Source organism: Dendrobates tinctorius, unplaced genomic scaffold (genome assembly GCF_039654945.1).
Source record: "Dendrobates tinctorius isolate UK_male_01 unplaced genomic scaffold, ASM3965494v1 ptg000199l, whole genome shotgun sequence".
In the NCBI taxonomy this organism is placed as follows: Eukaryota; Metazoa; Chordata; class Amphibia; order Anura; family Dendrobatidae; genus Dendrobates; species Dendrobates tinctorius.
In genome coordinates, this window is record NW_027361866.1 from 10,086,953 (window position 1) to 10,110,869 (window position 23,917).

The 23,917-nt window shown below is 44.2% G+C and overlaps 1 protein-coding gene across 6 annotated transcripts in view; it reads right to left on the reverse strand.

Moving 5' to 3' along the window:
* MREG (melanoregulin) overlaps positions 1–23,917 on the reverse strand; it is a 213,802-nt gene that overhangs the window by 138,699 nt on the left and 51,186 nt on the right. Inside the window, exons 1-2 of one of the 6 annotated variants that reach the window (XM_073553232.1) lie at positions 13,405–13,522; positions 9,777–9,870 (exon numbers count right to left, since the gene is read on the reverse strand). In XM_073553232.1, coding sequence (XP_073409333.1) covers positions 9,777–9,870; positions 13,405–13,447 — 137 coding nt within the window. In that variant the 5' untranslated portion in view covers positions 13,448–13,522. Of the gene's footprint in view, positions 1–9,776; positions 9,871–9,949; positions 10,093–11,111; positions 11,271–12,489; positions 12,659–13,404; positions 13,523–23,917 lie in introns of those variants that run through there. The other 5 variants (XM_073553230.1, XM_073553235.1, XM_073553234.1 and 2 more) reach the window with 5 other exon arrangements.

Below are 23,917 nucleotides of genomic sequence, written 5' to 3' on the forward strand. Positions count from 1 at the left end.
AGATGAGCAAACATCATCTTATTCAACAAGCTATAGCGCTTACCAAAGAAGCTGCATCAGGAATCAAGATACATGGAGCGCTCCTGACGATCATCTGTTTGGCACCGCATCTGTATGTGTCGCGGCTGTGTGAAACTCACAAAACATGCATGCAGAGCCCAATAAACAGGTTCTCCATGCATGTGTTGTGACTGTCACACAACCACGACACATGCAGCTGCGGCGCCAAACAGCTGATCATTGGGAGCGCTCCAGGTATCTGGATTCCCGATGCAGCTTCTTCGGTAAGCGCTATAGCTTGCTGAATAAGGAAGGAGCCGACGATGTTCACTTATCCCTAGTTGCTACCTCCTTTCTGTGGGGGACCGCCAAAAGTGGGGTGCCATTAGTGGAAGTAGTTGGCCCTTGAAGCGGGTCTAATCCTGGCAAGTCAGCAGAAGGGTGAGACTGTAATTTGCTCCATTTTGGATAATTGCTGGGACTGTTCTATAAGTTATTTGTTGGTTCAATAAATTATTACCACACTGTTTTACCCTCACCCTATGTTGTCTGACTAGTATTATGCCCACAGAAAAAGGAGAGCGGGCGTTCAGTGGAATGATTCTGGTCTTGAGACAGCAGACTAGAGCACCCACTGACTCAGCGTCGGACTGGAACACCTTGGGCCCACCAGAGAAAATCATTCTCGGGGCACACAATGTAGCTACATAGAAATAAATACAAGACCACCAATTGTGTGGTAAAATGCTAATATCCGGGTATAATATAAGGTAGTACATGTCTTAATTATGTAGCAGGAGTTGGGGTAGCCCCCTCATAGAATATAAAGCAGCCCCCTCACATAGTATAATGCAGCCTCCTCATAGAATATAATGTAACCCTCCATAGAATACAATGCTGCCCCCCTCATAGGGTATAACGCTGCCCCCCTCATAGGGTATAATGCACCCCGTCATAGGGTATAATGCGATAGATAGATAGATAGATAGATAGATAGATAGATAGATAGATAGATATGGGATAAATAGATCTATGAATAGATGGATAGATAGCTAGATAGATATGGGATAAATAGATCTATGAATAGATGGATAGATAGATAGCTAGATAGATATGGGATAAATAGATCTATGAATAGATAGATAGAAGATAGATAATGGATAAATCGATAGATAGAGAGATAGAGATATAAAAAAAAACAAACCACAATACTCACCTCTCCTCCTCGCTCCCACACTGATTCCAGCTTCAGTGTGTGTCAGGACCAAGTGACAAACCTCACACACCTGACAGTTTCAGCTCTGCTACATCAGTACAAGATAGTTTTGTTCTGCAGTCCTATGTAAAACCACATTTTGACCAGGACCCTTGCTAAATGACGGACTTCCCCTTGCACAGCAGACAAACTCAGCTCTGCTACAATTGTGCAGAATAGCTATTCACCAACGCTAAGAAAACATAGCAGGTTTTGCTGCAGTCCTATGTAAAACCATGGATGCCCCATTATGATAAGATCATGCAGTCCTATGTAAAACTATGGATGCCACATTGTGATACTGTCATGAAGCACAGACCCCTGTCTCTCAGCTCTGCTACATCCATATGGACAAGCTACAGAGAGGATGCAGCGCCAGCGAGTCTGCCTGCAGTCCTATGCAAGGATCACGTGACCTGATCAACTCCGCGCCATTCTCCTCTCCATCCACGCCGTGTGCCCGGTCTCATCTACAGGTGCTGCTGGCACGGCCCTGGTGCGGTGTTCCCGGCCGCCTCTGCCGCGCTACTGCCCAGGCCCCAGACTGTCTGGATAGCATCATCGCCGATCCTGGCTCCATCAACACCGTGCGCGTGCGGTGTCACGTGACTGCCGCCCCTCCCGCCGCTCACTGCTCTGGGTGCCACCCTCATGAATGGCTGCCATCAATGTGCCAGTCCTGGTGCCCGCTGCATGTCTGCCAGACACAGCGGCGCCAGCCCTGATTTAGGGCCGCATAATGGCTTATTGGGCTTGGGGGGCGGGGCCGCTGGGGGAGTGGAGACCATGACATGATATTCACTGCTTCCCACGCCCCTGTGGGCATGGGAAGCAGTGAATATTCATTTCTCTTTAGCAGCAGGGACAGGGGCTCCTGCCTCCTGTCACCCGCTGCTGCTCCGCTGGCACGGGGCCCCCATAGCAGCTGTATGGTGTGTGACACACCACTGGCTGGGGGCCCATGGAGCAGCAGGGGCCCTAGGCAGCTGGCACTGTATGCCAGCAGGTGCCAGGGCCCACAGGATGCCAGGGCCCATCGGAGAATCCTCCAGTTCTCCGGTGGGCCAGTCCAACGCTGCACTGACTCTATGTTTCCACAGCACTATTTTGCACCTTTAGGCTGTGTGCACACGATGCGGACATATAGCGCATCTGCAGGGGATTTTTCTGCGCAGAAACGCTGCATATCCGCATTGTGATGTACAGTAGCCTTAAATTCAATTAAAAAAAAAAAAAAAAAAAAAACGCTGTGCAGACGCTGCGGATTTTTCCGTGCGGTTTTCCTGCGGTACAAAATCCGCAGCATGTTACTTCTTTTGTGTGGTTTTCCACCTCCCCTGTGTCCAAATCCGCAGGGGGGAATCCGCAGTGGAAAACCGCACAAAAACCGCATAGAAAATAGAAGAAATCCGCAGGAAAAATGCAGGTCATTTGACCTGCGGATTTCTTCCATTCTGCGGGGAAAAATCCGCAGGGCAGCCTTATACCAACAGACAACTGGCTTACAGAAAATAAATTCTCCCTAAAATGTTACAAAAATGATTATATGGGGATGTCCATCCTTGAGAAAATTTTCAATAAGCGCCTGCAGCTTGCTGAATCCTAGTAGTGTGCAAAGCATACACCGTTAGGATTCATCACCGGTTGCCAGTTCCACTAGTCATCATATGACTGAAGAAATGAACGTTTCCATGTTGCATGTTCCAACTAGAGTCTCCACTGCTTCTCTAAGGGTATGTGCACACGTTGCAGAATTCGTGATTTGTTTGCGGAATTTGCTATTTATGGCAGAAACCGCAGGTCAAAATCCGCGTGTTTTACCTGCAAATTTCCTGCGGATTTGCCCTGCGTTTTTACACCTGCAGATTCCTACAATGGAATGGGTGTAAAAACGCTGCGGAATCCGTGCAAAGAATTGACATGCTGTGGAAAATAAACTGCTGCGTTTCCGCGTGGATTTTTCCGCAGCATGTGCACAGTGGTTTTTATTTCCCATAGATTTATATTGTACTGTAAATCACTAGGAAATCTGCAGCGGATCCACAGCAAATCCGCAACGTGCACATGCCCTTATTGTCCTACTGGATGAGCCCCTTTAACCATCCTAAAGTATATACAGTCATGGTAGCGACTCATGTAGCAGTGTGTAATTGTAAATTTCTCACCATTATCAATAAGCAAGCAATTTGCAGTCAATTTCTAACAATACAGTTGATAGCTACTGCAACTTTAGCCTAATCGCAGCCGTACAATAGTTGTGTGTTAATCGTGCACGGACCACCGCATAAGACCCTATCGTAGTTGAGTCTTTTTCATATCATATACTAATTTTGTCTTTTAGCCCCCTCCCTCTATACTAGTATGTCACAGGGATCATACAAGCTATTTGCAGGTGCCAGCTGTATTTTACAGTTGACATCCCACTTGTCTATTATTTAAGATAACTCTGATGCCAGCAGTTTAACCCCTTAGATGCTGCAGTCAAAGCTCAGAAGGAAGGGAGAGTTTACCTGTCATCCCATTATATGCTCTCTAACGGTACAAATGAAAACTACAAGTCATCCTGCGAAAATAAGCTCTCATACATAAAATAAAACTAAAAATAGTTTTATTTATACCACATAATAATCACTGCAAAATAAAACCCAAAATCAATGAACTTTGTTTCCCCTAAGCTACGTTTATACGAGCTTTTGATGTTGCTGAATCTCTGCACCTATTTAAATTACCGTAGATTGTTTTTTTTTCATTGCATTTGTGCGCGCGGTTTGCTTGTTTTTATTTTTTTTACTATACACTGCTTTTTTTTGTCTCTTTTTGATGTGTCAGGTTTTAAATACAGCGGCTTTGTTTTTGATACTTTTTGTATTGGCTTTGACAAAACTTTATTGATATACTTAGGAGCGGATTACATACGTTTTAGATGTGTTTTTACCATGGAAACGCACTAATCATGCACGTTTTGCTTTTTTACCTGCGGATTTTCCACATCTCATGCGAGTCTATGAGGAAAATTTGCACAGAAAACTCAGCGTTCCCGCAAGAGAAATTGATATGCTGCCGAATGGAAGCACAAACCGGAGGTCAGTTTACTTTGTGGTAAAGAAAAAGAAGCAAAGTGGGTGTGAGATTTCTATAAATCCCATCTACTTTGCTGGGACTGCTATGTTCCCACAATGAGTTTTTGATGCTGCAGATTTTCTGCATCCATTCAGTAAAATGGTTACTTGCATTTTTCCAAACATACGTAGCCTGAGGGTGTGTGCACACGTTGCGGATACTGCTGTGGATCCGCAGCGGATTTTACCCTGCGGTTCCGCAGAAGAAACACTGCTGCGGTTACAGTACCATTTAAGTCAATGCAAATTGAAAAATGCAGTGCCCACGGTGCGGATTTTTCCTCTTGGATTTGCTGTGGATTTAAATCTGCAGCATGTCAGTTCTTTGTGCGGATTCCACAGGTGTCAAATCGCAGGGGAAAACCGCAGGCTAATCCTCAATAAATCTGCAGATAAACCGCAGGTCTTTTGACCTGTGGATTTACCTGCGGATTTAGACAACTCCGCACACACGCTTAGGTTCCCATGATTAGTTTTTAATGATGTTTTTCATGCTGTGCATTTTTGCTTTGCCAAACTGTGGGCAAAGCATATAATCGTTGAAGACTTCCGGATCATAGATGCAGGGATAAATACCGGTGCATGCGCAGTAACGATTATATGCTTTGCCCACAGTTTGGCAAAGCATACTGCGCAAGCGGTGGAGGCCTTTGCCATGCGCAAGCGCTGAAACAATATGTGAACGCAGGAAGAAGAAAGAAGAAATGCGTAGCGCAAGACAGGGAGGGGGGAGCAGGCGAATAAGCCCCGCCCATCAGACTGGACCGCTGCAATTTACATACATCTGAACCGATATAAAAAAGGAATTTATGCATGAAAGGTGCGGGGTCAAGGGGAAGCAAAAGTACTAAGAGAATCCTTATGTGACACACAATTGAATGATATCATTATATGATATCTCAAAAAAGGGGTGACAGATTCCCTTTAAGGGAAAAAAAAAAAAAACACACACAAACAAACATCTAGCCCTCATGGGGACTTTTCAATCGAAAATGGTTATTGGTGAAAAGTGAAAAATTTAATCATTATTCCTGTGGCATTCCCAGCACTGCATTACGGGGCACAAGGCACTATAATGAATATAAGGCCGGGGTCACATTTGCGAGTGCAATGCGCGAGTCTCTCGCCTCAATGCCCGAAACTCGGGACCGGAGCGTTCAGCTGCATAGAAATACATGCAGCTGCACACTCCGGCGCAGTGCCGGGTATTGAGGCGAGAGACTCGTGCTGCACTCGCAAGTGTGACCCTGACCTTATAAATCACCACTATTCCTGGCACATAGCATATTCTATTACTGATTATATATATATATATATATATATATATATATATATATATATATATATATATATATACTGTATATATATAATTTTTGTTAAATATTTTAACCCCTTCCTGACATCCGACGTACTATCCCGTCCATGGGACCCGGGCCCCTATGCCCATGGACGGGATAGTACGTCTACCGCGATCAGCGGCGCCCATGTGGTGAGCGCCGCTGATCGCGGCTGGGTGTCAGCTGATTATCACAGCTGACACCCGGCACTATGTCAGGGGCGGTCACGGACCGCCCCGACACGTTAACCCCTTGCACACCGCGATCAAACATGATCGCGGTGTACCGGGAGTTAAAGGGAAGCATCGGCAGGGAGGGGGCTCCCTCCGTGCTTCCCTGAGCCCCCCACGGCAGCGCAATGTGCAGCGCTGCTGCGGGGGGCTCCTTTCCTCCAGGCCCCCGAATCCAAGATGGCGACGGGGGCCTGGAGGAAGCTGGCTTCCTCAGTGCCTGCAAAGCGCAGGCAAGAGGAAGTCTTCTTCAATGCCTGTGACAGATTGCTGATCTGTCACAGTGATCTGTGATGTGACAGATCAGCGATCTGTCACAGGACAGTGATGTCCCACCTGGGACTATGTAATAAAGTAAAAAAAAAAAATAAAAAAAAGTGTAAAAATAATTTAAAATCGCCAAATAAATTAGTAAAAAAAAATTAAAAAAAAATTCCCCAATAAATTCATTTTTTGAAAATAAAAAAAAAACCAAAACAATAAAAGTACACATATTAGGTTTCGCCGTGTCCGAAACGACCCGCCCTATAAAACTGTCCCATTAGTTAACCCCTTTAGCAAACCCCTTAAAAAATAAAAATAAAAAACGAAGCAAAAAATAATGATTTATTACCATACCGCCAAACAAAAAGTTTATTAACGCGTGATCAAAAAGACGCATATAAATATCCATGGTACCGCTGCAAATGTCATCTTGTCCCGCAAAAAACGAGCCACCACACAGCATCATCAGCGAAAAAATAAAAAAAGTTATAGCTCGCAGAATAAAGCGATGCAAAAATAATTATTTTTTATATAAAATAGTTTTCATTGCATAAAACCGACAAAACATAAAAAAACGACCTAAATGAGGTATCGCTGTAACCGTACTGACCCGAAGAATAAGACCGCTTTATCAATTTTACCGCACGCGGAACGGTGTAATCGCACTCCCCCAAAAGAAATTCATGAAACGCTGGTTTTTGTTCATTCTGCGTCCCAAAAATCGAAATAAAAAGCGATCAAAAAATGTCACGTGCCCGAAAATGGTACCAATAAAAACGTCAACTCGTCCCGCAAAAAATAAGACCTCACATGACTCGGTGGGTCAAAATACGGAAAAATTATAGCTCTCAATATGTGGTGATGCAAAAACAATTTTTACAATAAAAAGCGTCTTTTAGCGTGCGACAGCTGCCAAAAATAAAAACCGCCATAAATAGTAAATCAAACCCCCCGTTATCACCCCCTTAGTTATGGAAAAATAATAAAATAAAAAAAAAAAAATGTATTTATTTCCATTTTTCCATTAGGGTTAGGGTTAGGGCTAGGGTTAGGGCTAGGGTTAGGGGTGTGTTGGGGTTCGGGTTGGAGTTAGAATTGGGGGTTTCCACTGTTTGGGCACATCAGGGGCTCTCCAAATGCAACATTGTGTCTGATGTCAATTCCAGCCAATTCTGAGTTGAAAAAGTCATATGGTGCTCCTTCCCTTCCAAGCTCTGCCATGCGCCCAAACAGTGTTATACCCCCACATGTAGGGTATCAGCCTACTCAGGACAAATTGCAAAACAATTTTTGGGGTCCAATTTCTCCTGTTACCCTTAGGAAAATAAAAAATTGGGGGCAAAAATATCATTTTTGTGGAAAAAAATGATTTTTTTATTTTCACGTCCAAGCGTTATAAACTTCTGTGAAGCACTTGGGGGTTCAAAGTGCTCACCACACATCTAGATAAGTTCCGTTGGGGGGTCTATTGTCCAAAATGGGGTCACTTGTTGGGAGTTTCAATAGTTTAGGTACATCAGGGGCTCTCCAAACGCACATGACACCCGCAGACCATTCCATCAAAGTCTGCATTCCAAAATGGCACTGCTTCCCTTCCGAGCCCCGACGTGTGTCCATACAGTAGTTTCCTCCCACATATGGGGTGTCAGCGTACTCATGACAAATTGGACAACAACTTTTGCGGTCCAATTTCTCCTGTTACCCTTGGGAAAATAAAAAAATTGGGGAATAATTGATCATGTTTGTGGAAGAAATACGATTTTTTTATTTTCATGCCCTGGCATTATAAACTTCTGTGAAGCCCTTGGGGGTTCAAAGTGCTCACCTCACATCTAGATAAGTTCCTTAGGGGGTCTAGTTTTCAAAATGGGGTCATTTGTGGGGGGTTTCCACTATTTAGGTACTTTAGGGGCTCGCCAAAGGCAACATGACACCCGCAGACCATTCCAACAATGTCTGCATTCCAAAACGTCACTACTTCCCTTCCGATCCCCAACGTGTGCCCATACAGTAGTTTTCTCCCACATATGGGGTATCAGCATACTCAGGACAAATTGGACAACAACTTTTGGGGTCCAATTTCTCCTGTTACCCTTGGGAAAATAAAAAAAAATGGTGACTAAAAGATCATGTTTGTGGAAAAAAATACGAATTTTTTATTTTCACCCCCGGGCGTTATAAACTTTTGTGAAGCACTGGGGGGTTCAAAGTGCTCAACACACATCTAGATAAGTTCCTTGGGGGGTCTAGTTTACAAAATGGTGTCATTTGTTGGGGGTTTCCACTGTTTAGGTACATCAGGGGTTTTCCAATCGCGACATGGTGTCCGATCTCAATTCCAGCAAAAAACGTCAAATGGCGCTGCTTCCCTTCCGAGCTCTGCCATGCGCCTAAATAGTGGTTTACCCCCACATGTGGGGTATCAGCGTACTCAGGACAAATTGCACAATAACTTTTAGGGTGCTGTTACCCTTGGAAAAATAAGAATTGAGGGTGAAAAGATCATTTTTGTGGAAAAAATATGATTTTTTAATTGTACGGCTTTATGTTATAAACTTCTGTGAAGCCCTTGGGGGTTCAAAGTTCTCACCACACATCTAGATAAGTTCCTTAGGGGGTCTAGTTTCCAAAATGGTGTCATTTGTGGGGGGTTTCCACTGTTTAGGTACATCAGGGACTCTCCAAACGTGACATGGCGTCCGATCTGAATTCCAGCCAATTTTGCATTGAAAAAGTCAAACGGCGCTCCTTCCATTCTGAGCTCTGCCATGCGCCGAAACAGTCGTTCCCCCCCACAAATCAGGTATCAGCGTATTCAGGACAAATTGCACAATAACTTTTGCAGTCCAATTTCTCCTGTTACCCTTGGTAAAATAAAAAAAATTGAACCTGAAGTATTTTTTTTGTGAAAAAAAGTTAGATGTTCATTTTTTTTTAAATATTCAAAAAAATTCCTGTGACGCACCTAAAGGGTTAATAAACTTCTTGAATGTGGTTTTGAGCACCTTAAGGGGTGCAGTTTTTAGAATGGTGTCACTTTTGGGTATTTTCTATCATATAGACCCCTCAAAGTGGCTTCAAATGTGATGTGGTCCTAAAAATAAAATGGTGTTGTAAAAATGAGAAATCGCTGGTCAACTTTTAACCCTTATAACTTCCTAACAAAAAAAAATTTTGGTTCCAAAATTGTGCTGATGTAAAGTAAACATGTGGGAAATGTTAGTTATCAAGTTTTTTGTGTGCCGTATCTCTGTGATTTAAGGGCATAAAAATTCAAAGTTGGAAAATTGCAAAATTTTCAAAATTTTTGCCAAATTTCCGTTTTTTTCACAAATAAACGCAAGTTATTTGAATGAAATTTTACCACTAACATGAAGTACAATATGTCACGAGAAAACAATGTCAGAATCACCGGGATCCATAGAAGCATTCCAGAGTTATGACCTCATAAAGGTACAGTGGTCAGAATTGTAAAAATTGGCCCGGTCATGAACGTGAAAACCACCCTTGGGGGTGAAGGGGTTAAGTTATAATACAATGTATAAAACTAAAGAAAATAAAATGCACTTACTTTACGAGAGGCTGCTTCTCATGTTTAGGGTAATCAATGCATCCAAGTCTAAGGCAACAAAAGGCACACAGCCAGTCCTTCATACCCATGGGTTCTGATGTACAATAAAAAGAGACATGCAGTCAGAAATAAGGCATTCACCTGGCTTTCGCTCACCTTCACAATATACTGACCATTCAGGTTTGTCTGCTGACACATAAATTACACACTTAAGAGGCTAAGAAACTCAGCAAAAATGCAGGGCTCCGCATTATTCATCCTCCTCTGCAAGGATTTAACATTCCCTTGGAGGATCATGCAGAGTGGAAAGTTTAAAAAAAATCCCCATTCCTCAGTTATATAGTTTTAGAACACAAACTGCCTTGAGACAGGCAATTGACCATGTGTCAGATGTTACTTGAGCATTAGCAATTGAGTGACAACTTACATAGGAGTATTTTTTCATCATGCATTTTTAAATACAGTTTTTGGGCAGATTAAGAGTATGTGCACACGTTGCGGATTAGTGTGCGGATTTTTCTGCGCAAAATCTGCAGAATCCCCAGGTCAAAATGCCTGCATTTTACCTGCAGATTTCCTGCGGATTTCTAGCGGAGTTAGGCTAGTTTCACATTAGCGTTTTTTAGCGCTGCGCTTCATGCATAATAGAAACGCATGCAAAAATCGCATCATGCGTTACTCTTAAAACGCATGCAATTTCAAATGCAGGCATGTGCATGTCCATGCGTACACCTGCGTTCCCATAGACTGCATGGTGTTTTTTTGCACATTCCGTGCGCTAGTGTGCGCATGCATGTTGGACGGACCCAAAAATACAACAGGTTGCGTCGGGTGCGCCTAGGCACACACTAGAAAAAATGCATGCGCACAAAAATGCATAAGTGCGCATGTTAAACATAGGGGCGCATGGACATGGACATGCACGATGCGCTGCGCTAAAAAACGCTAACCAACCAGCCTACCTGCAGATTTCGCCTGCGTTTTTACACCTGCGGATTCCTATAATGGAATGGGTGTAAAAACGCTGCGGAATCCGCACAAAGAATTGACATGCTGCATAAAATAAACTGCTGCATTTCCGCACATAATTTTCTGCAGCATGTGCACAGCGGTTTTTGTTTTCCATAGGATAACATGGTACTGTACATCACATGGAAAACTGCTGCGGATCTGCAGGGCCAAATCCGCTGCAGATCCGCAGACTAATCTGCAACCCCTTAGGGTATGTGCATGTGGACGTCTTTTTTTTTCAAGGATTCAGCCTGAAATTCAGAAGAAAAAAATGCTTAAATGTGCTAAAAAGAATGAACATATGCTCTGCAATATCCAAATTACTCTCTGCGCACATGTTCAGTTTTTTTTTAGATCGACTTCAGGCTTCAAAACTGCTATCATGCCATCTCTTATCCCGTGGGTTGCTGGGAGCACAATATTTATGAAGGTGATCTGCCAAGTCCAACATTGCAGCTGGGGCGATTTAGTCCCCTTTGGTATTGGAATTCATCCTTCTTTTGAGCCCCATCTTTTGGGTCTAATTGTCTTTATTTCTACCACTACATTGCTATATATCTTTGGATTGGTTGTCCCTTTTCATTCAATTTTCAAAACTTTCCCTAAATTCCCACAATGAGCTTTTGTTGAATTTTGGTGTTGCAGAATTTCTGCACCTATTATTTAAATGAGGTTACTTGCATTTTTTATTGCATTTTTTGTGTGCGCTTTTTGTACATGCATTTTTATTGCGTTTTATACACTGCAGTATTTGTCTATGGCATGTCTGCTTTACATAAAGCTGCTTCGTTATTGATACTTTCTGGAATTTAACTTTGACAGAACTTTATTGATATACTTAGGAGCGGATTACATGCATTTTTTATGTGTTTCTGTTGCGGAAATGCAGTAAAAATGTATGAGCTTTTACCTGCAGAATTTTCCGCACCTAATCACCTAATACAAGTGTAAGGTCATGTGCACACATTGAGTATTTGGTGAGTTTTTTACCCCAGTATTTGTAAGCCAAAACCAGGAGTGGAAAAGCACAATAGAAACATTTGCACCACTTCTGCATTTTTCACACACTGCCGGTTTTGGCTTACAAATACTGGGGTAAAAAACTCATCAAATGCTCAATGTGTGCATGTGGCCTATAGGGAAATTCTGCACAGAAAACTCAGCACACCTGTAAAAGAAAATGACGTGTTGCGGATTTGAAGCATGCCTCATTTTGAGCTGCCTTACAAGGAAACACAGCAAGCATGAGATTTCTGTAAGTTCCATCTGGAACAGTAAGGCTGTGTGCACACGCTGCGGATTGTCCTGCGGATTTGTAAAAAACCGCAGGGAAATTCGCAGGTCAAAAGACCTGCGGTTTATCTGCAGTTTTTCTGCGGTTTAGCATGCGGGTTTCCCCTATGGTTTGACACCTGTCATGGAGCAGGTGCCAAACCACAGCAGAATCCGCACAAAGAATTGACATGCTGTGGTTTTGAAACCGCAGCAAATCCGCACCGTGTGCACTGCGGTTTTCATTTTGCATTGATTTTAATGGTACTGTACCATAGGACCAAAACCGCTGCGGATCCGCAGCATGTGCACACACCCTAAGACATTACGGTATGTTTTTGAGACAGGACAAAATGCGCAGCATCAAAAACTCACCAAAAGCTCATCATGGGAACATAGCCTATAGCGACGAAAGTAGTGACCTTCTTACCATTTTTCAGTGTGCAATGCTGCAGCAAACACAGGCAGAGAGATGCTAAAGAAAAAGCTTCATGAAAAACAAAGCCAGAGTTTTCCTGAAGCATTTTCTGCTTCAATACCTCAGCGGGTATCCTGGTGTCTAAAGGACATGGGAGACGATTCATCATTTCCTTTATGCCTGTTTTTTGTCTAATTTTGTGCCTTATTTTTTGTTTGCGCTCAATTTATTATTCTATTATTATTCTATTTGTGTTTTTTTAGTTTATTTTATATGTGCTCGCCTATTTTCCCACTTTGTGGATGGAGCTTATTGATTTCAAGAAAGAAGCCTTTTTTTTTTTCTTTGCTCCAAAGTCATGAACAGACTACACCACGTCGATGAGTTTGGCACAATAAATATCAGGGAATGCCTAAAGACAAAAAAAGGAAAGGGGCATTGACTTCAGTGGACTGGGCGTTGATGTGAGTATGGTTTAATTTAGATTCATTAAAGGATTAATTAAAGGAGTCTGTGTCATTATTTCATTTAAAGGACTTTATTCTGGGTGTCTGTGTTTTTATACAATATGACTATGGGGTTAGTAATGGGGGAATTTTAAAGATGCCTCTCTATTACTAACCTCTGGGCTTGATGTCACCTGACAATACAAAGGTGACAAACCCCCAACTATTAACCTGCAGTGACCCAGTCCAGAGTGTGTCCGTCCCTTTAAGTAGTCCTGGATTGTAAGTACCTTCTGTAAAACACATTTATGTAGTAGACTCACCAAACCCTGACTAATGGCCCCGTTACATTTAGCGCCAGCGATCCGGACCACGATATGACCCGGTCAAGATCCCTAGTGCATCGGTAAATGGTCGCTAGTGAGCTGCCAAACAGGCAGATCTCACTAGCAATGTTGCAGCAGTCGGCGGTCGTACTCACCTGTCAGACGCGGCAAGGGTGACCGTCTTCCGCCTGCGTCCATGGCTCGCTCGTTGGCGCCAGCAGGAAGCCGATGACGAGAAATGGACCAGGCCGATCTCGCATGATCAGTGATAGCCAGCAGGGGAGCCGGTCGGAGGTGAGTATCACATGTAGTGATATCGCTAGTGATATTGCTGCTGCGTCACAAAATTGGTGACGCTTTAGCGATATTGCTATGTGTAAAAGGCCCTTAATGCACTAGCAGGATGCCGCAGACCTCCATTGATAAAGGCTGGGGCAGCACAGGTGCAAACCACTGATGAAGACAGCCAGTAACCCAAGAGGGTCTGGCTGCCTAGTGGAAAAAATGCACACAAATAGCATAGTGCATTAGTCAGGGTTTGGTGTTATGAATGGGTCACCGAGGAGGATAGCAGGACCAGGCTAAGCCACCAGAAAACCAGAGAGGTTGGTAACTAAGCAGATTGCAGACCCCTGATCCTATCCACACAACTATCAGTAGCCGTGGAGTGTACCTACGATGCCCTAGACGCCTCGGCACAGCTAGAGAGCTAACTAGCCTAAAGCAAGAAAGGTGAAATCTAAACTGCCCCAGAGCAGACCCCAAAGGAATAGATAACCCCCAAACATATATTGTCGGTGAGACAAGATGAAAACACAAACACAGGCAGAAAAATAGACTTAGACTAGACAGGAAAGGAAAGACACTGTCTGCAATCACGCAAAAAACCCTGAAAAATCCAACACGTTTGATGCACAAAAAACACTGAAGTCACACAACTTCGCCCCCACTATATCAGCACTCTGGTATATACTGAAAGCAAAGCAAAAAGAGACCAATATAACAGGTGACAGAACAAACTGACACAAGCAGTAGCATAATAATAAATTTATAATATAATAAATATTATTTCTATAGCGCCGACATATTCCGCAGCACTTTACATTTCAGAGGGTATTTGTATAGACAATAGACATTACAGCATAATAATAATCACATAGATTATAACAAATACCAAGAGGAATGAGGGCCCTGCTCGCAAGCTTACAGTCTATGAGGAAAGAGGTAGACACGAAAGGTGAGTGGTAACAGTTGCCCTGATTGTATGGACCAGCCATAATGTTAAGTGTGTAACAGTACAGATGCAGAGGGCTAATGGATGCATAAAGCATGTGGGAACATGATGCAGGGAACCTGGTTATGGTAAAACTTTTGGCTGTGCCACACCGGGATAGATTAGGTTAATGTGTTGAGGCGATAGGCCAGTCTGAATAAATGCATTTTCAGGGCACGCTTAAAATTGTGGGGATTGGGGACTAATCTTATTGAATTGGGAAGTGCATTCCAAAGAATTGGCGCGGCACGTGTAAAGTCTTGGAGACGGGAGTAGGAGGTTCTGATTATTGAGGATGCTAACCTCAGGTCATCAGCAGAATGGAGGGCGTGGGTAGGGTGGTATACTGAAACAAGGGAGGAGATGTAGGGTGGTGCTGAGCCATGGAGGGATTGTGGTTGAGGGTAATAAGTTTATACTGAATTCTGGAGTGGATGGGTAGCCAGTGTAATGACAGGCACAAGGTAGAGGCATCGGTGTAACGATTGGTGAGGAATATGATCCTGGCTGCAGCATTCAAGACAGATTGGAGAGGGGATAGTTTGGTGTTATGAATGAGTCACCGTGGAGGAAAAAACCTAAACATGCTAAGCCCAGAAAAAACCAGAGAGGTTGGTAACTATGCAGATTGCAAATCCCTGCTCTTACCACACAACTAGAAGCAGCCGTGGAGCGTGCCTACGATGAACCTAGACGCCTCGTCACGGCTGGAGGACTAGCTAAGCCTAAAGAAAGAAAAGGGAAAACTAACTGCCCCAGACCAGACCCCAAAGGAATAGACAGCCCCCACACATGTATTGACGGTGAAACAAGATGAAAACACTAACACAGGTAGGAAAATAGGCTGAGCAAACGATGGGGCCCAAACTAACTAGAAAGAAGAGGAAAGGAAAGACACTGTCTGCAATCTGCAAAAACCCTACAAAAAATAATGTCCAACACTTCTGATAGCAAAAATAACCCTGAAGTCACTAGACTTCTCAGCACTCTGAAATATTCTGAGACAGAGCAAAAAGAGGCCAAATAAGGGCCAAAAAGCAAATTGGCAAACACAGATAAATAAGAGTGGAAATGCAGCACAGCCCATGCCAGGGCTGGCTGACCACAAAAAACTGAATAAACCAACAAAGTCAAGTGTGAACATTAACAGAGAAACTTGAGCTGACTGGAACAGAGCTGAGAACCAAGACCTGAGAAGCAAGAAGTATCACCAGCAAATAAATAGGGCGTCGGCTGCCTTAAATCCAATCTGAGACTCCTGAAGTCCAATCGTCATCCTCATTCTCAGGTGGCAGATCATAACTGATCAAATCCGCCTCACTACCTTCTGTTACCACCAGAGGGAGTCTGGAAGGAGAACTCCCAACTGGTGAACCAGAGAATGAACTCACAACAGTACCCCCCCTTGAGGAGGGGTCACCGAACCCTCATCCACGCCACCAGGCCGATCAGGATGGGCCTGGTGAAAAGCACCAACCAATCAATTGGCATAAATATCAGAGGCAGAGACCCAAGAATTATCCTCCTGACCATAACCCTTCCATTTGACCAAATACTGGAGTCTCCATCTAACCAAACGAGAATCCAATATTTTCTCTACCTCATATTCCACATTGCCCTCAACCGACACAGGGTCAGGAGGTGCCGCCACAGGATCCACTGGCTCAACAAACCTCTTCAACAGAGATTTGTGAAATACGTTATGGATCTTGAACGTAACTTGATCTTGAACGTAAGGCCAATCGAAATGAAACAGGATTAAGAATTTCCAAAATCCAATAGGGCCCAATAAATCTTGGCTTAAACTTAGGAGATGCAACCTTCATAGGAATACTCTTAGACGACAACCAAACCATATCACCCACTTTAAACCAGGGACCAATGGTCCTATGCCGGTTGGAAAATCGCTGGGCCTTTTCCTGAGAGAGTGACAACTTATCCACCACTTGGTCCCATATCTGCTGCATTCTCACAACCACAGTGTCCACACCTGGGCAGGACGAAGATTCCACTTGCCCTGAAGAGAATCGAGGATGAAACCCAAAATTACAGAAAAAGGATGACATCAAAGTGGCAGAACTAGCTCTATTGCTCAGCGCGAATTCGGCCAAGGGTGAAAATGAGACCCAATCATCCTGATCAGCAGATATAAAACATCTCAAATAAGACTCCAGGGTCTGGTTTGTTCTCTCAGTCTGTCCATTGGTCTGGGGATGAAACGCGGAGGAGAAGGATAACTGAATTCCCAGATTGGAACAAAAGGCTTTCCAGAATCTGGAAACAAACTGGACTCCTCTGTCGGACACAATGTTCTCAGGAATCCCATGTAACCGAACCACCTGTTGTAAAAACAAGGGCACCAACTCAGCGGAAGATGGCAACTTTGGGAGTGGTACAAGATGGACCATCTAAGAAAATCTATCACAAATCACCCAGATAACAGTCATTCTCTGAGAGACAGGAAGATCAGAAATAAAATCCACTGAGATATGGGTCCATGGCCTCTTGGGCACCGGCAAGGGCATCAGCAACCCACTAGAACGAGAACAGGGTTTAGACAGAGAACAAGTCCCACAGGACTGTACAAAATTCCTGACGTCACGAGATAAGGGAGGCCATCAAAAGGACCAACTCACCAAATCTCTGGTACCAAAAATACCTGTATGACCAGCCAATGCGGAGCAATGAATTTCAGACATCACTCTCTATCTCCACTGGTCAGGAACATACAATTTTCCCATAGGGCAACGCTCAGGTTTATCCTCCTGAAATTCCTCCAGAGCACGTCTCAAATCGGGCGAAATGGCAGAAAGAACAACCCCTTCACCTAGGATGGTAGTAGGCTTGGTCACACTAAGAGAATCGGCAAAGAAACTCCTAGAAAGGGTGTCTGCCTTAACATTCTTAGTGCCCAGAAGAAAAGAGACCACAAAATTAAAACGCGTGAAAAACAAAGCCCATCTAGCCTGTCTAGGATTCAAGCGTTTGGCTGACTCCAAATAAATCAAATTCTTGTGATCGGTGAGGACCACAACTTGATGTCTAGCTCCCTCCAACCAATGTCTCCACTCCTCAAATGCCCACTTCATGGCCAACAATTCGCGATTCCCCACGTCATAATTGCGTTCAGATGGAGAGAACTTTTGAGAAAAGAAGGCACAGGGATTCATCTTAGAAGTCACAGGGTCTTTCTGGGACAAAACAGCTCCTGCACCAATCTCAGAAGCATCTACCTCTACCTGAAATGGAAGTGAGACATCGGGTTGCCGTAAAACTGGAGCTGAAGTAAATCTCCGCTTAAGCTCCTGAAATGCTGAGATGGCCTCAGGAGACCAATTCAACACATCAGCGCCCTTCTTGCTCATATCAGTCAGTGGTTTGACAATACCAGAAAAATTACCTATAAATTTACGATAGAAATTAGCAAAACCCAAAAACTTCTGGAGGGCCTTCAAAGAAGTAGGCTGAACCCAATCATAAATGGCCTGTACCTTGGCCGGGTCCATTTCAATAGTCGATGGAGATAGAATAAATCCCAAAAATGAAATCCTCTCTACACCAAAGAGGCATTTCGATCCCTTAACAAACAGGGAATTCTCCCTCAAAATCCGGAACACAGTCCGGATGTGTGAGAATCCCAATCACTAGAAAAGATCAAAATATCAACAGATAGATGATCAAAAACTTATCCACAAAGTCACGGAAAATATCATTCATAAAGGACTGGAAGACAGAAGGGGCATTAGTGAGCCCAAAAGGCATCACCAGGTACTCAAATTGTCCCTCCGGTGTATTAAACGCCGTCTTCCATTCATCCCCGTGCTTGATGCGAATAAGATTATACACCCCCCTGAGGTCAAGCCTAGTAAACCAGCAGGCACTCTTAACGCTGGAGAATAAATCAGACATCAGAGGTAACGGGTACTGATATTTAACCGTCATCTTGTTAAGGGAACGATAATCAATACATGGTCTTAATAAACCATCTTTCTTGGCCACAAAAAAAAACCCAGCACCTAAAGGTGACGAGGATGGTCTAATATGACCCTTCTCCAATGACTACTTAATATAGGATCGCATAGCATCATGTTCGGGTACAGATAAGTTGAAAAGCTGACCCTTGGGAAATTTACACCCAGGCATCAACTCAATTTAACAGTCATAACTCCTATGAGGAGGCAAAGACGCAGACTTGCTCTCACTAAATACATCAGAAAAATCGGCTAGATAATCTGGAATATCATGAGACTGAGGAGAGGTGGAGAAAACAGGAGCATCCCTAAGAACACACTGACATCCCCAACTCACCACAGACCCAGATTTCCAATCCAAAACTGGATTATGAGTTTGCAACCAAGGAAAACCCAGAACAATAGTATCATGCAAATTATGCAGCACCAAAAATGTACAATTTACTTGGTGGTCTGGGGCAACTCGCATTGTCACCTGGGTCCAAAACTGAGGTTTATTCTCCGCCAAAGGAGTAGCATCAATACCCCGCAAAGGAATAGGCGTCCGCAGAGGCGTCATGGAAAAACCACAACGTTTAGCAAAGTCCAAATCCATCAGATTCAACGCTGCTCCTGAATCCACAAAAGCCTTCATGGAAAATGTGGATAAGGAGCAGATCAGAGTAATTGCCAAAAGAAACTTAGGTTGTACACTGCCCACAGCAAATGTGTGTGCAAAATGTTTCTCTCGCTTAGGGCAGACAGAAATAGTATGAGAGACGTCTCCACAGAAAAAACACAGCTTATTACGCCTTCTAAACTCCTGACGTTGCGCCCTAGACAAAACTCCATCACATTGCATAGGTTTAGACATTTGTTCAAAAGGTGGCAGCGCTTCCCGTGTAGTTCTACATTCACGTAAACGCCGATCAACTTGAATGGCTAATGGCTAATGACATAGAATCATCCAGACCAGAGGGAACAGGAAATCCCACCATAACATCTTTTACGGTCTCTGACAAACCCCTCCGAAAGAGAGCTGCCAATGCACTATCATTCCATGTAGTAAGGACCGCCCACTTTCGGAATTTTTGACAGTATAACTCTGCAGAATCCCGACCCTGGTTTAATGCCAACAGGGTTCTCTCAGCTTGATCAACAGCATTAGGTGCATCATACAACAACCCCAAGGCTTGAAAAAATGCATCCACATTAGTCAGAATAGGATTTTCAGGTGACCAAAGAAAAAGCCCAATCCTGGGGATCGCCGCGCAGCAAGGAGATGACAATTTTAACCTGCTGTGCAGAGCTCCCCAATGAGTTAGGCTTCAAAGCAAGAAATAATTTACAATTATTCTTAAAATTCAGAAATTTAGACCGATCCCCAGAAAACACATCAGGAGTAGGAATCTTAGGTTCAGCAGCATGTGACCGAATGAGGTAGGTGGAAATTCCCTGCACTTCAGCAGCAAGTTGCTCCACACGATCAGACAATTGCTTAATCTCCATTAGGAAAAAAAAAAAATCCTCCTACGGCCTCAGAAAAAAAGAGGAAAAAATAAATTAAAAAAAAAATTCTGACATTTTGTTTTCTTTTTTTTAACAACTTTTTCCTGCTTTTGAGAACCCTAAAATCTGCAGTATGGCTGGTGATTCTGTTATGAATGGGTCACCGAGGAGATAAAGACTAAACAAGCTAAGTCACAGAAAATCAGAGAGGTTGGTAACTATGCAGATTGCAGATCCCTGATCCTAACCACAACAACTAGCAGCAGCCGTGGAGCGTACCTACGATGGTCCTAGATGCTTCGCCACAGCCGGAGTTCTAAATTAGCCTAAAGCAAGAAAAGGGGAAAACTAACTGCCCCAGAGCAGACCCCAAAGGAAAGACAGCTCCCTCACATGTATGGACGGTGAAACAAGATGAAAGCACAAACACAGGCAGGAAAATAGGCTGAGCAAATGATGGGGCCCAAACTAACTAGAAAGGATAGGAAAGGAAAGACACTGTCTGCAATCTGACAAAAACCCTGCAAAATGAATGTCCAACACTTCTGATAGCAAAATTAACCCTGAAGTCACTAGACTTCTCCCACTATATCAGCACTCTGAAATATTCTGAGACAGAGCAAAAAGAGGCCAATCTAATAAGAGTGGAAATTCAGCACAGCCCCAGCCGGGGCTGGCTGACCACACAAAAAACTGAATAGACTAACAAAATCAAGAGTGAACATTAGCAGAAAAACTTAGCTTGAAATGACTGGAACTGAGCTGAAAACCAGGACCTGAAAAGCCAGAAGGAGTCACCAGCACCAGACTAGGGCGTCGGCTGTCTTATATCCAGTCTGAGATTCCTGAGGTCCAATCGTCATCCTCATTATCAGGTGGCTGATCTCTACTGATTAAATCAGCCTCACTACCTCCAGTTACCACCAGAGGAAGCCTGGAAGGAGAACTCACAACTGGTGGACCGGAAAATGAACTCACAACAGCGTGCAGTAAACAATGGGGAAATGGATGTGCTGCTGATTGTGCACGAATAGGTGCTCTTTACATTTCTATTAATTGATTGTAGCCTCTTGCCCTACATATTTCAAGAGGGACAGGAGGAGATGGTGTGTAGCGATGTCGAAATCTTTGAGTAGCCACGTTCAGAAGAAGACGATGGTTCGGAACGGAAATTGATCTCAAGAGGTAGATGATGATTAGAGACAGTTACCAAAAAGTCATGTTAAGTCAGCAAGTCAGGAGGAGGACCAGAGTGCAGAAGTGGAAGATGAGGTGTTGGACGATGAAGTCACTGACCCAACCTGGGAAGGAGCCAGCCGCATAACCGCATAGGGATCTGCAGTACCACAACATGACTGAAGATGCAGTGGGCTGGCAACAGGGAGAACGTGTGCAACTGTTCCCCACAACACCCACACTCGGCAAGCTTGTGGATTACCAAGATCCGCAGGGGCATGACCCTTACCAGCCTGAACACCACCAACACCACCAACATGCTCAGGCACATGTCATGCAAGCATCCAACTAGGTGGGCCAAACAACTGGATCCACAATCAGTGTCTTCAGGTGACACCACTGCCTCTTCCCCTGTGCTAAATGCTTCCCAATCCCTTGTCCAGGATACAGGCGCCAATGCCTCCTGCCCTGTACCTGTCATTGGACACTTACTTCACCATCAGCAACCATGTACACTTCTTTGTCCTAGCGCAGTGTTCAGCTGTCCCTACTCCAGGCCTTAGAATGCACAGCCACCCATAGGCCCAAACACTAAACAACCATATTTCCTGATTGCTTGCTGTGGAAATGCTGCCGTTTAGGCTTGTGGACATCGAGTCTTTTCGCAACCTCTTGGCAGAGGCCGTCACTCGGTACTTGGTCCCTAGATGCCTCTATTTCTTCCAATGTGCCATTCCCGCTGTACACATGCATGTGTCCCATAACATCACCTGTGCCCTCACCAACACAGTTACTGGGAAGTGCTTGTGGCTAGGGATGTTACATTTCAACCACAGCACACTGGGTGAGCCTTGTGGAGGCAGGGACCAAGACGGACTCTGGGATGGCACACGTGCTTCTGACTCCTAGAATTGTGGGACCTACTGTAGTTCCATCAGGGTTTTCCCCACCTTCTACACAAGTTCTTGCACCCCCATCTCATCTTTCATCTCTGAATTGTCGTTCATATCAGTCACAAGCTGGAAGCTCTGAAACACTGCATCGGTGAAGTGGCAGCAGGCTCTGCTGAAACTTATTTTTTTAGGTGACATCACCGAAGAGTTGTTGAAAGGTCTAACAGAGAAGATCAATGGCAGTAACCTTGTGGAGGCTATAAAGCTTGGCAAGCTGGCATACCTACCAGACCTGGCCCACATGCTCAATTTAATGGTGCAGTGCTTTCAGAATACCTACCCAGATTTGCCTGAGCTACTTGTGAAGGTATGCTGTGTGTGCGCCCATTTACACAAGTCACCTACAGCTGCTGACGGTTTGGAAGTGCTGCAGCAGTGCTTGCAAGTCCCACCTCCATGACTGGTTTGCAACGTGACCACATGCTGGTACTCAACATTACATATGTTAACAAGGCTTTTGAGCAACTAAGAGTAGAAGTTGAATACCAGCTACAGCATGCATGTTATAATTACGGCCATCCTACACACATGAGAACTGATGAGTGGGAATGGATGTCTGACATCTGTGAGGTTATACAAAACTTTGAGGAATCAGCAAAGACGGTGAGCGGCGATGATGCCATAATCAGTGTAACCATACTAATTCTGTGTCTACTCAAATTCTCACTGCTCATAATGAAAGAGGAAGCTTTGAATGTCGACTGGTTGAAGATGGAGGATGAAAGTAGATAGAGTGATACTACCCAGCCTCACCTCATCTCAGAATGGGTAATAATGAGGAGGAGGAACAGGAGATGGTTGCCTGCAATACAAAGGATACTATCCACTCCAGCTTCATACCATTTGTTCAGCATGGATGGGCATAGGAGGAGGAAGAGGAGAGGGAGAAGGAAGAGGAGGAGATGGATAGTCATCCTCCTGATGGGGACAGGAAACTCTTGACTCTTGGGAGTGTGGCACACATGGCTGACTTTGTGCTTCACTGTCTTTCCTGTGACCCTCACGTTATATGCATTTTTGCCAACACTGACTACTGGATGTTCACCCTTCTCGACCTATGCTACAAGGCGAGCTTTCCATCTCTCCTTCCAGCAGCGGTGAGGGCTAGTAAAATGGTGCAACACCAGAATTCTCTACTTGAACTATTAGTACAAAAACTCCCATATGACAACACTGGTGGCAGAAGTCATAGTTCTTCAGATGACCAAGGAGTAGAAACGAGGGAGACACACACCAGGTCCAACAGAAGCAGAGGAAGACTATTAAAAGTCTGGGACAGTTTCATTATACCTACCCAGTGTCAGGGCCTTGATGAGGGGGTACTTTGACAAGGAGGGAAGCGTTTTGAAAGATTGTGAAGGAGTAAGTAATAGTGAAGGACAACATGCTCTGATGATGTTTTATCCAAGCATGCACGGGTGTTATCCAAGTATCTTGGGAGTACTCGTATATTATTTTTGAGTTTCCGTGGCTGCATGATTTGCGGCTGTTAGACAGCCTAAACACATGCAGGAATTGACTGTTTGTTAGGCAAACCCTACATGTATTCAGGCTGTCCAACAACTGCAAATCATGCAGCCACAGGGATGCGAAGATAGTACGTGAGCATACCCAAGATACTTGGATAACACTCGAGCATGCTCGGATAAGACGTCATCCGAGCACGATCGCCCATCACTAGTACCTAGCAGACTGTACCTGCATCCTCCGTGATTCCTCTGTGCTATACAAGAATTCAGCATCCAAGCTGGACACTTGGCATGAACTGTCCTTCTTGCAAGTTCTGGCCTGCCCTGCCGCTAGCGTT